This window comes from Nematolebias whitei, chromosome 18 (genome assembly GCF_014905685.2).
Source record: "Nematolebias whitei isolate Nwh7 chromosome 18, NemWhi1, whole genome shotgun sequence".
In the NCBI taxonomy this organism is placed as follows: Eukaryota; Metazoa; Chordata; class Actinopteri; order Cyprinodontiformes; family Rivulidae; genus Nematolebias; species Nematolebias whitei.
In genome coordinates, this window is record NC_056515.1 from 20,523,275 (window position 1) to 20,535,824 (window position 12,550).

Below are 12,550 nucleotides of genomic sequence, written 5' to 3' on the forward strand. Positions count from 1 at the left end.
ATTAAAATGCCTGTTTAACAATAGAACACGTCATATACTTTTTATAGTCAACTCTCTTAGAAGCGTAGGCAGGGGTAAAAACACCCCCTTGTTAGTGCGGAGGGTCTAAGGTAGCAGGTCATACACCAGTGATGGATTTAACTGGTAAATTCACTTTAAAATGAAAAAGTCCTACTTTACTGTCTTTTTAGTTGTGGAGCAAAAAGGGTGAATTGGAAATACCTCCGTCTGTCTGTGCATGTTGTGAGCGCGATAACGTGACATTAAAGTGAAGTACTAACTTCCATTTTGGTGTGTGGCTGCATCTAGGCCTAAGAAAGGCTCCTTTTCAAAACTGGATTGCCATGTCAAATTCCAAGATGGCCACCACCATGTATATAAGTAAACTGACCACCCCATCATCTGAGCTATCATTATGCTTTGAAGTTTTTATATTTCCTAAAAGTATAATTTCCTCAAATGATTGAGGTGGCTGAAGAATAATCTATAGTGGCCAAGGCCACCATTGGCCACCCCCTGGCTCCACCTTTGTGCTTGGTAGTGGATAAAATCGCTCCTTCTGCTCACCAGGATTTGTCTCTCTGCACCGCCTTGGACAAGAAGAAAAACAACAACACCTCTGTTCTTCTACATTAACATTAACATTCTACAAAAACATTAAGGTTTACTTACAGTTCCTGTTCAATTCCAGTCCAGAAAACACTCATCTCACAAACTGCAAACATTCACAGTTCGAACCCGTCGTGGACATCGACGTACTGCTTGTATCTAATCTGAACCGTAAAGAACTGCCAACCCACAGGCATGTGTCACACTGAATGTTTGTTAAACTCCAGGAAGGTTTCTCGTAAAGGTCAACTTTGAAGTGACGTTTGGTTTAGTGGTTATCAGTAATCAGTACCTTATCACAGAGCACAGTGTGGAGAAAGAGGCGAAAGTCTTTGTCCAAGCTAGACTAATGGCTAGGGCCTGATTTTTTATAAATTTTCAGGGTTGTGAAACAACTCTTTCTCTAAATGGGATCCTGGTGAGAAAGAACGCAGCGGATCAAGAGAACCGTTACATTCAGCAGCCTCAGCATACAGTGCAGAGTCAGAATGTGGAAAAAAAGCAAATTTCTATCCATGTTTAAAAACATTTGAACAAGTAAAATTATATTTCTTAATCGTCAAACGTGTTTTATGCCAGGTGACGATAAAACCACAAAATGAAAGGATCTGTTTGTCTCTTGTTTGTCCTCTGCAGCAACTGAATCACCCCAATGTAATCAAGTACCTGGATTCCTTTATTGAAGACAACGAGCTCAACATTGTTCTGGAGCTGGCAGATGCTGGAGATCTGTCCCAGATGATAAAGGTCAGAAGCTGCTAGATGATGGAAGCAGACGGAGACCAATAAAAGCACATGTGACATGTTACGGTTTATCACAGATATTTGCCTGAAACTACGTTTTACTCTTTTCTTTAGAAGCCTAACGTTACAGATCGTTTCAAAATGTCCTGATGCAGGTAGATAAATCCAGAAAGGTTGAGTCAGGTCCTCTGGACGGATCCTTCTTGTTGAAACGTTTCATCTTTTATCCAAAAGACCTTGAGTCTGAGGAGCTTCAACAAACTCAGTCTTATGAACAGCAACTTCTCTTAGTGGATCAACCAATCTGCTGGTGACATCCAGAACTAGCTGTTCACATGCAAAAGGAGGTCCATCCACCTAATGACCAATTGTTAGCAGCCTGATGGCTGTTTACTATTCACAGAGGGCTGAGTGATACTAACAATCACAGCATTGTAAGAGGGGGACAGTTGAACCCGGAGGCTCCACCCCTGTTTAATGATGGACAGTTTCTTTTCACAAAGATGGCCTCCTTTACTCCTCTCTCAAACCAGCGTCCCTCTCTGTCCAGGATGTGAACATCTTCATCCCTGAAAGAGTGACCGCTGGCCTCTTACAGAGATTGAGATGTTAGAAAAGTTGTTTTCCCTTCACCCAGGTCTGAACTTACATGTGTGTGTTTGTTCTTCTGTGTTCAGTACTTCAAGAAGAAGAGGCGACTTATTCCAGAAAGGACAATCTGGAAGTATTTTGTGCAGCTGTGCGGCGCTCTGGAGCACATGCATTCACGCAGAGTGATGCACCGTGGTAAGCAGCTCCACACAGACTCCCTCATCCTCCTGGTTACGTTTTCATCACGCACACCTCCTCTCCTGACTCTACGGATTGATTCAGTCTTCATCCTTCTGCTGTGAGCAGATCTTTTTACTTCTTTCTCAATTCCTCTCTCATTTTCCACTGTCAAACTTCAAAAACCCAGTAAAGCAGCATCTGCAACAAGGTGGGCTTTTATATGAACAATTGTCTAATGTTTTGTTAGGTGAAATTGAAACACTTGAAGAAACAGGTTTATCATGATTATTGCAACTGTTTCATTTTTACAATCAACAATTATAAAACGATCCAAAGACACTTAAATATTTACATACAACCGTATGGACAGTGTGCTTGCTCTCCAATCAATCTGAGTAAGTTTGGGTTAAGTACATAATTCTTTTTCTGACTCTGATGGAAGTTTAAAATCCATTTGTGTTCAATCAGATATCAAACCAGCAAACGTGTTCATAACAGCCACAGGGGAGGTGAAGCTGGGGGACCTCGGGTTAGGACGCTTTTTCAGCTCTAAAACAACGGCGGCGCATTCTTTGGGTAAAACACAGAATATAGATGAGCCATGTTGCACATAAACACATGGTGTGTACACTGAGCCACTAAGTGAAGGTAAAATGTGCATTTTGATAGTATTTTGTGTGTAATGCTGTACGTTCTAGTGGGGACCCCTTACTACATGTCACCAGAGAGGATCCATGAGAACGGGTACAATTTTAAGTCCGATATCTGGTCTCTGGGGTGTCTTCTGTATGAGGTAAGTTCTCTTTTACTGGCAGGACTTTTTCTTTCATTCAGGTTATAAAGTTTAACTTTTTCTTTGTGGATTGAAATGTGTCTAACTTGTGAAGCCTGAAGTTTGGAGAGTCTTACCTCCCAGTCCTTGAGATGACTCGTCTTTGTCGCATGTTTACAGAACATTTAGTGAGGGGGGCAGTTCATTTTTAATATTGCATTTTTTAAATTTATAACTAACCTGTAAATTAAAATGAATTAAGACTACACATATTTGTGATTGCATAGAGGGATATTTCTTTTTTTGACGGGGGAATCAAAATGACAAGTTTAAGAAAAGTAGATGCTTCAAATGATTAGGTGCCTATAGAAAGATACACGCTGGTGGGAATTACATTTTTTGAGTATTTCTTTTTTAATTAGATCATGTCAGACGCTGCTGGTCTGTCATGTGGGGTCTCTCAGGGTTCTGTTTTCTTTTTTATTTACTCCTTGCAACATCTATTCGCCCCATTTATGCTGATGATGACCAGACTTTGACTAATTTAACATGAGTCTGAGTGTTGTGGACCTGGACTGTGGAATTAACTTTTTTTTGAGGGGGAGGAGGGAGCAGCTTTTGGGATTTATTTTGGTAAAATCCACCTTGATAAAGTATTCTGAGCGTCCAGGACTTATGAGGTCTTCAGGAGCTTTTATTCTTTATTAACCTATTTAAAGTAATAGAAAAAAAAGGAAACGTTAGGAAAAGGTGTGACATCTTCTGTAACAGAAGTGTCGACTTTCAGTGGAAAAGTATTTTGTCTAAAGGAAAAGTTCAGGTTTTTATGTTAAAATTGAAAGTTAAGAGATGTACGTGGTAAAAGTAAGAACTAAGGAAGCGGTTATGGTTTTATCCACATGCAGTAACCTGCACTGGTTAGATGAATACAGGCCAGTCTAGGATCCTTAAAACTCTATCATATGACAAATGTTCATGCAAAACTGCTGCCTGTCCTCAAAACTGTCTCGCAGTCGGCTTTAACGTGGCTCGTACAAACGTCCTGCGCTCTGAGCACGCTCTCTGAAGAACAGGCTGCAGGTCCTGCCAACTGCAGAGCAATGCATCTCCAACATTAGAGCCCAAACACGTCAAAATAAAAGTCTTGAAGTTATGAGTAAACCATTTTGTTGACTGGGCCCGGGTCAGTGCATACTGTATTTCTGAATACTGTTTAGATTATTTAGGTAGTAATAGTATATTAGTTGGGTAGTTGAAATGTTGGTTTTTGTTTGGCGTTTGTCAAACGACACCAAACGTGGAGTCTGTGGGGACTTTGAAACAAGTGGATTCACATCTTTACGTAAAAAAAGCAGCGTTTCCTGTGAGTTTGAGAATGTACATTGATTGTTATGTTGCAAGGTGTCAGTTTTATTTTTATCCCTGCTGACCTCTGTCCTCATTTCATGACAAGTAGGAGGTTCATATTGCTATTGACTTAAAACACTCAATGGGTGCAACTCATAGCATCACACTGCTGAGTGAGGAAACTACTTCCAGCATTAGTGAACTTAAGACATTTATTATTAAGCAGTGAATCCACCCAACAACTGCAAGTTCTGCTGCAGAAAACATTTCTCTTATCCAGACGAAACGAGTCAGAGTTTATTTTTCTCCTCAGTTTTTAAAGTATAGAGTCAAACATGAACCTAAAGCTGTAGTCTGCCTACATGTTTTTGTTGATGTCCTGGTGAAGAGTGGGCAGCTGTCTGCAGCGTGGAGCTGACTCCAGGTACTCTGCTGTCGTTTGAAGCTCCCAGTCTGCAGGATTTAGACTGGGTTGTCCCACGACAGTTTTCAGTGTCGTTTCTTGCCCTGGTTCCTGAAGTTTGATGGAAATCTGAGAGCAGGCTGTGTCACGTCAGTGCGTCTGTGACAAAAGCTGTGAAATGAATCCTCCTGAGAGGTTTGTGCCTGATGCCCCAGGACTTCCTGTCATCACAACCTGTGTAACTCTTTCTTCAGATGGCGGCTCTGCAGAGTCCTTTTTATGGGGACAAGATGAACCTCCTGTCTCTCTGCCAAAAGATCGAGCAGTGTGACTACCCCCCTCTCCCACCTGACCTTTACTCTGAGAAGGTAAACGAACATATCGAGTCTATAAAACCGTCACAGTTGGTTTTAAGCTTTAGCAATAAGAAGAACATGATTGATCTACTTTTTGTCTCAGCTGCGGGGCTTGGTCAGCATGTGCATCAACCCTGACCCAGACCAGAGGCCGGACATCGTCTTTGTGCTTCAGCTTGCCAAACAGATGCACATGTGGGCCTCCAGCACCTGAACGCCTACCGTCGTCGTCTCTGCTCAGACTGAGGAGCTCAAACCACTTAAAGTTGCAGAAATGTGCCTTAGCTTCATTTGAGAAAACAAAAGATATGCACAAGTAGACACTCCCAACATCTTTTCTGTCCAGACAGGTGTGGAGAAGACAGTAGTTGAACGAGTGAACTGAAATGTTCAGATCTCTCCTCCAGCTGAGGACAGAGCTGCTCCCTCTGATCTCTGAGCTTTCTGTTTGTAAAACTGCACACGAGCTGCAGTCCAAGTTCACACCCTGTCTCCTAATAATGTGCGCAGCAATGCCGCGCAGTTTGAATGTTTATTTGTCTTTCTCATAGTATTGTTTTGTACAAATTAAGTTCTTAAAATGAACCGTTTGTGGCGCTGACTCCGTCCAGTTATGAAGTATTTACAGAAAATATTGATGTTTTTAACACCGTCAACTTTCTCTTGTCCCGCCCTTAACTTCTGATCTGCTCAAGTTTCATTTAATTAAACTTCAAACCCATATGCATCATCACTAAACTAGTGTCACATGCACATTTCATTACTTCAAGGTCATGAATCAAGGTCAAAGCTTATGCCAGGTCTTAGCTTGTCAGGGCCGTTGCTATAGATTGCTGCATAATAGTTTGACGTGTATGTGACGTATACTGTACTTTAAAAAAAATATTTTAATCTGTTTGCATCTGTTCCCCAAAAATATGAGTTTAAATGACTGTATTATAGGTTTAAGGCCTGTTCTCAGAAAGATGTTGATAAAAAATGTAAAAAAGAAAAAGCTCAATCACAGATGAAGTTATTAAAAATGACAAAGATAAGTTTAAATCTAAGGTAATCTGTACCGTACTTTCCGCCGTATAAGTCGCATCAGTCCAAATATGTCTAATAAAGTGGAAAAAAAAAACATAAATACGTCACTTCATCGTATAAGTCGCATTTATTATGCATCACTGCTGAAGCGTTGCGTTTGTTGTGCGTCACTGCTGACCACCTGGGGGACCGATGTTGTGCCAAAAATCGATTGGCTGCCAAATGGCGGCTGCAGGAGGACTTTAACAAGAATTTAACAATTTAACACTTAAAAACAATTATTTGTTTGCTCGAAATTATAGCAAAGGTGTGTCTCAGTTGAACTTTTCCTTAATAAATGCACTTTGTCGGTCAAATCAGCTGCATTTTGCCGGGGCGGCGCAGCGAAAGGCAGCTGATTTGACATTTGCTCCAGGAGTTCCAGAGCGAGACAAAAGTGGCTCGCTATGGCAAGCCAAGTGTCTCATTAATAGCTACTTTAAGCTATTAATGAGACACTTGGCTTGCCATACTGGTCGAGCACCATCTAGTGGCTAAAAATGGTAGTGTTCAATATTTTCCATGTCAGAATGAATGAAATCGTCAGATCTCAGCAAAAGAAATTGGGTTATAAATATGGGAAAAACATGAATAAGTCACTTCACTGTATAAGTCGCAGGGCATGCTAATTTATGCAAAAAGGTGTGACTTATACAGCGAAAAGTACGGTAATCATTACTTGTGTTAGTGTATCTTTCTTTAAACTAATATTTGACTTTTTGTCATAAAATGGCAACACAAGCTTTATTGTTTATTTTTGGAGCAGGCCTGCACTTCTTTAAGCTCCGGTGATCTTCACCTGCTTCTGTGGAAAGCTGAAGATGTTTCAGTGTGAGTGTTAAAAACTGGCAACATTTCCAGACCCTCAAGGACCTTCGTGTCTGCGACATTTCCTCTAAATCTGCCTTTTTTTATTTTATTTATGCCCACAGTAGTTGTACTCAGATGTTTAGCTTGTTTTTGGATCACCTCTGTGCTTGAACCTGACCTAAGTCTGGTTTCAGTGAGCCCTAGAATAAATAGAAACTGTCCAATGGTTGACATGTTTTTAAGAAATCCTCAATAATCTTGACGTTTTGATATTTACACATTAGATGTGGATTTAGCGTTAGTGATTTTCCTGCAGGAGGTGTAGATGGTGTGTGAACAAGTGTCGACATCTGAAACACAAAGCAAAGAAAAGCAGATTTAGTTTGAGACAGAGTGAGGAAATGGACCTAATCTGAGCACTGGATTTACCAGAACAGATCCTCCTCTCGTCATTTCCTTTTGCCATCAGCAGCACATCAACTTTAAGGTGCTCAAATCAGCACGTCGTTACTGTGAATCTACACAGAGAAATGAAGACTGTGACCGTACCAGACAGTGTGTTTAAAGTTTTGTTTTAATCTGTGATGGTAAAATAAATGTTCTGTCTCTGTGAAAGTGTTTTCTGTCATATTTGCACGCTTACTCGTGCTTTTCTTTAAAGAATCACGTCAGTGTTCTGCTTCATAATTAAATATTTTCTCAGACCTTATACTGATGCAAGTTATTTTCAGGCTCTATTTGCACATGACACCTGAAGGTCAATCCTTCAGGTGCAGAGCTGCTGAAAAAAGCTTTTTAATGTTTTAGGTTACATTTATGTGAAAAATAAATAAATAGAAGCTGATAGATGCCTGGTTTAACCTGACATTTCTGAGCTCTTTTTAGTTGAATATTGAAACAAGTTTTCCTTTGAAGTTAATATAAAGCAAGAATATGAGCAGTAAATATTGTAACAATAAATCCTGTTGTGGAATATAACCTGATTTAGATTTATAACGCTCCGTTAAGGAAGTAACGCTTAAAGGTTTCCTGAACTGTCAAATGGTGCAGTTTTAAAGTTCACTCCTGCAGTTTTCCAAATCTGTAATGCAGGCATGCACTCAGTGTAAACAAACAGTAAACTTTAACTGTTTTTACGTGACTCTACAAATCTGAGTGTAAATGCATACATCAAAATGATCAGACCTCTCCATCTCAGGCAGCTCTTCCACATGGATGTTCTTTTCATTTCAGCCACATTAGCTGTTTTTAGAGGTAAATACATTTCCATGGCGGTTGGCATTCAGCCACAGATTTGGCTTCCAAATGTTTAATTTGAGGACACATCAACCACATAAGAGGAATAACAAAATAGGAACATTGTTTTTTAATTTCTCTTGCTCAATCTTGACTTTGTACCGAGTACTTTTAACATAAACGACAAACTAGTACATGTACTAGTATACATTTAAGTGTTTTTACTTTGGATGGGAAGGGAAACAAGTTGCTAGGGAGTAAAACTGGAAAAACTATTTACTAATATCCAAGTTTCCCTGTAAAGAACTTAATCCGGGTGAGATTTTGGAAGATGGAGCTTCTTCAGCCTCTATCCTGTGATCCCGCAGCGCCCCCTTGTGGACGAGCAGGGAACTTTATTTTTGACTTTCAGGTGCCTGACTACCTCACTGTATAAAAAATATATTTTAAGTAATTCAGTGTAATCCATTACTAACTAGATCAAAGTTTTAAGCTTCCTTTACATTGTGCAATTTGAAGAGTCAAACTAATAATTTATATTTCTGAAGTCACACATGTTAAAAGTGGATAAACAGCACGAGTGATGATCCATCAGACAGTAAACAGCTTGTTTGGCTCAGACAGGAAGTTGTTTTCGTGTGATCCGTCTTCTTTACACTACACATTTATTCACAACACTTTTAAAGAAATCAACAGAATCTTCACTTTACAATCAACTTTTATTGTAAACCATGGACAAAAAAAGCATGTCAGGAATTCAAAAGGGGGTCACGAGTTGCACTAAGAAGCGTTGGGTTGGTAAATTACGAGGTGTCCATGGTTTGGACGGACTCTTCCACCAGCTCCAGGCCCAGTGGACTCACAGCCTTCGTCAGCACAGCCGTCGTTCCTCTTTTGTACTTGTAATCGCCAGTTCTACATCGAGGAAGAAACAAAGGTCCGTCACATTTATTGACATGTTTAAAGGTTTTTCTAATGCACAGCATGCTGCAGTCTGCCACTCCATCCTACAGACACAACTGTACACACTGGGTATGTAAAGTCAAACTACGCAGGGCGAGCGGAAACAAAGTAGTAAAATGAGACGAGTTAGTCGCAGCGGCTGTCTGCACTCCACCAACACACTTCGTCTGTACTCACTGCTGCAAGGCTTCAAGCTCATTTAGTCTTCAGGCAGAACAAGCAACAGAACAAGTCGGTCAGTGTTCATGACAAGTCCTGAGGCAACAGCCTCACATGCTTTACGGGTGACATGAGGCGCGATGCACATTTAATTGTCTCACTGCACCGACACTCAGAAGGAAATGTGTACAAATGGATCCATATGTTTTAGAAACATCCCTGCAGCCAGTCTCACCTGACTCCCTTCTTGTTGGCCTCATCGTGCGGTCTGATGTAGTCCACGTTGCCCTTGGTGATGACGCACAGATCGATGTTGCTGCCAGAGCCCAGGTCGTTGAAGATGCCTGCAGCGATGGCGTCACGCACCAGCCGCTTGGCTTCCTCCTCCTTTGAGAAAACAACATGGACACAAGTGAAAAACAGCTCGTTCATGCAGGATTATTTACCCGTCCTGTAACTCACCTCCATATTGGGCTTGTAGCGGTCTTCAAACACAGCCATGGCAGCCAAAGAGCCAGAGCCTTTAAAAACAACAACACGTCACTAACTTGACATTTGCCTTTAGTTTAGCCCAGAAAGCTTTTTGACATTGAAGCTGTTGCTTTAAAGACACATCGTGCCTGGACTCTGATCATACTGCTGTACCTTCAGCACAACGGAGTCCCCAACAGAATATGTAAACCCTCTTCACAGCCCCAGATACATTACAATCAGCGTGTTTTGAGTAAAACATATCGAAGATAAGGATTCTTGAAGTGCCAAACAAATGGGAGCTCTGATTTCCTTTAACAGAGCAGTGATGAAAACACGTTTACAGATGTTCTGTCACTGCGTAACAACATGAGTTTGTCACATAGTTTCTGTCAGTTTGTTTAATCAACACATTTTTTAGCTTCTTGAACACATAAACAAATATAAAATCTTGTTTTCTGGAAATTTATTAGTGATTTCAAAGTCTTGTAATTTTTACTTTCAATATTCACACACGTACTCAGATTCCTTTCCAGGTTTCTAAAATTAGTTTTACCACAAGAAAACCAAAAGAAAAAAGTAATTAAACTGTTTTGAAATTTATCATAAGGGTATATTATAACTAAACATGCCATTTTTTATGTATCCCAGTGTCCTGTGTTCTTGAGCAGCACCCCAAAAATCCACATTATGGTGACTAAACATCAACTTCTTTAGTGACACAATGATAGACGTATAAATAAAGTGTGGTAACAACATCCATCCATTATCTTTACCCGCTTCTTCCTTTTTGGGTCGCGGGGGTCACTGGTGCCCACGTCCAGCTATCACTGTGCGAGAGGCGGGGGACACTCTGGACGGGTCTCCATTCCACCACAGGGACACACAGAGACAAACAACCACTCACTCTCTCACTCACACCTACACACACATGAGACTGACCCATAGTGACGTAGGGCAGCTTATCTGTGGAGCCATGAGGGTAGATGCTGTACAGGTGAGGACCATTACAGTCTACTCCCCCCAGGACCAAAGCAGCACCGATGTAGCCCTGATACCTGCAAACACACACAGAACAGCTTATTTACAACTCGCACATCTGGCAATTTTGTTTTTATTACAGCCAAAGGAGGAAAGGAGACCCGAGTCACTTGTGATGACTTAATAAAGTTTCACACCACTTTCTTTGGTCACCACATTTTTCCAGGCAATCGTGTTCATCAGAGTTAAACACAGTGACAAGCAGTTTTTAAGTCTGAGCGAGTTTACAGAGTGTAGGGCGCACCTGAAGAGCATTTGTTTGAGCATGCGGTTGGCGGTGGCCACGCGCGGCACCCTGCCCGTGGACAGAGCGTGCAGCTCCAGGTTAGAAGAGATGATCTGAGTGGTCATCTCCGTGTCTGCAGCCGTTCCTGCTCCACAACAGCTGGACAACAAGAAGATTACACAGCAGTCAGGAGGCGTCACATATTCAACACGTCAGCTCCACTGACAGCTGCTCTGTCTCAAAGCCACGCTCACGACTTCCAGTCCACTACATGTGTGAGGCATCGCTTACTAAATGTTGGGGGAGATGTAGTGAATCTTGGAGCAGTTCTTGTCTGCCACCACCATGCCCTCAGTGGCTCGTGTGTCGGCTCCGAGAACAACACCATCCTGAACATGGAACCGCAAGATGTTAAATTAACCAGTCCTCACTGGTCTTTAAATTAGGTAAATACAACCTTTGACACGCTACAAAACACAACTGGGATGTTTAAAAAAATAAATAAAAAAAAGATTCAGTTATTTATCCATCTATTTTCTTTACCCATTCTTTTATTTCTGTGTCTGAGGAGCTGGTGTTTATCTCCAGCAGCCATTGTGTGAGAGACGGGGGACACCCTGGACAGCTCTCCAGTCCATCACAGGGACACAGAGACAACCATCCACTCTCTCACTCGCACCTACAGACAATTTAGTCACCAGTCAGCCTAACATGCATGTTTTTGACCTGTGGGAGGAAACTGGAGTACCTGAGAAAACCCACTTGAGGAGAACATGCAAAGTTCACACGGAGGCTGGGAGGTAACCTGCGATCTTCTAGTTTTGAGGAGACAGCACTAACTTCAATTATGAACAAAAATAGCCAACATGTAGAAGCAGTGTGTTAAAAAACTAATTATATCCTTACTGCTTCCACAATAATTAGGACTGTGAGTAACATGGAAATGCTGCTAATTAAATGCATAGATTAATCAGTTTGCTGCTCTGGAGCATCCAGGTGTGTTAATACAATGCCAAGAAGGAACGACAACAGCAATGACCATGGAGAAGCAGTTGCTGTTGCCAATCACTCTTGGAAGGGTGATAAGGCAGTCTCAGCCTCTAAAGACCTCAGACAGCATGATAAAGGTTTAAGTACAAGCATAAATAAATAAATTTAAAAAAGGTTTGACTTATAAGGAAAATAAATATGAAATGCCTTGTAAAAAGGGGGTACAAATATCCATGAAGTACTCATTTGTACTGAAGACAATCCCACAGAACTGTGCTGACTTTCTTCATGTTTGAGTAAATCGGAGTCTCGCACCTTGAAGACAACTCCACAGATTGTCGTTCCTGTCTTTCGAGCAGCAGGCAGGTTGAATCCCAGTTTGCTCGTTTCGCCTTCCAAAACGGCATTTCTGAAATTAAAAACATTAAAGAGACTGAAAAATAATCGTAGCAAGTAAAACAGTCAGGATACATAATGAAAAGTATCTGTTTGCAGAGCTTTAAAACAATAATAAAACCACAATGAGCATGGAGATCGTGACATCATGAAATCAGATTCCGCTACAGAAATAAATGTACAAACTGTTT

The 12,550-nt window shown here is 41.1% G+C and overlaps 2 protein-coding genes across 2 annotated transcripts in view; one reads left to right on the top strand and one right to left on the bottom strand.

The window, feature by feature from the left end:
- The window catches only part of nek6 (NIMA-related kinase 6), a 19,285-nt gene extending 13,965 nt beyond the window's left edge, over positions 1 to 5,320 (top strand). Inside the window, exons 5-10 of the mRNA XM_037692638.1 lie at positions 1,246 to 1,356; positions 2,031 to 2,139; positions 2,593 to 2,700; positions 2,823 to 2,917; positions 4,901 to 5,014; positions 5,106 to 5,320. Coding sequence (XP_037548566.1) covers positions 1,246 to 1,356; positions 2,031 to 2,139; positions 2,593 to 2,700; positions 2,823 to 2,917; positions 4,901 to 5,014; positions 5,106 to 5,216 — 648 coding nt within the window. The 3' untranslated portion in view covers positions 5,217 to 5,320. The remainder of the gene's footprint in view (positions 1 to 1,245; positions 1,357 to 2,030; positions 2,140 to 2,592; positions 2,701 to 2,822; positions 2,918 to 4,900; positions 5,015 to 5,105) is intronic.
- A 3,493-nt stretch (positions 5,321 to 8,813) lies between these two features.
- On the bottom strand, positions 8,814 to 12,372 carry psmb7 (proteasome 20S subunit beta 7; the record flags this gene model as incomplete). Its single annotated transcript, XM_037692133.1, is given in 7 exon segments — positions 8,814 to 9,028; positions 9,471 to 9,622; positions 9,698 to 9,756; positions 10,649 to 10,764; positions 10,992 to 11,132; positions 11,265 to 11,362; positions 12,279 to 12,372. Coding segments are annotated over 7 exon segments (772 nt in total), but the record flags the coding sequence as incomplete, so codon positions are not given.
- Between the last annotated feature and the right edge of the window lie 178 nt (positions 12,373 to 12,550).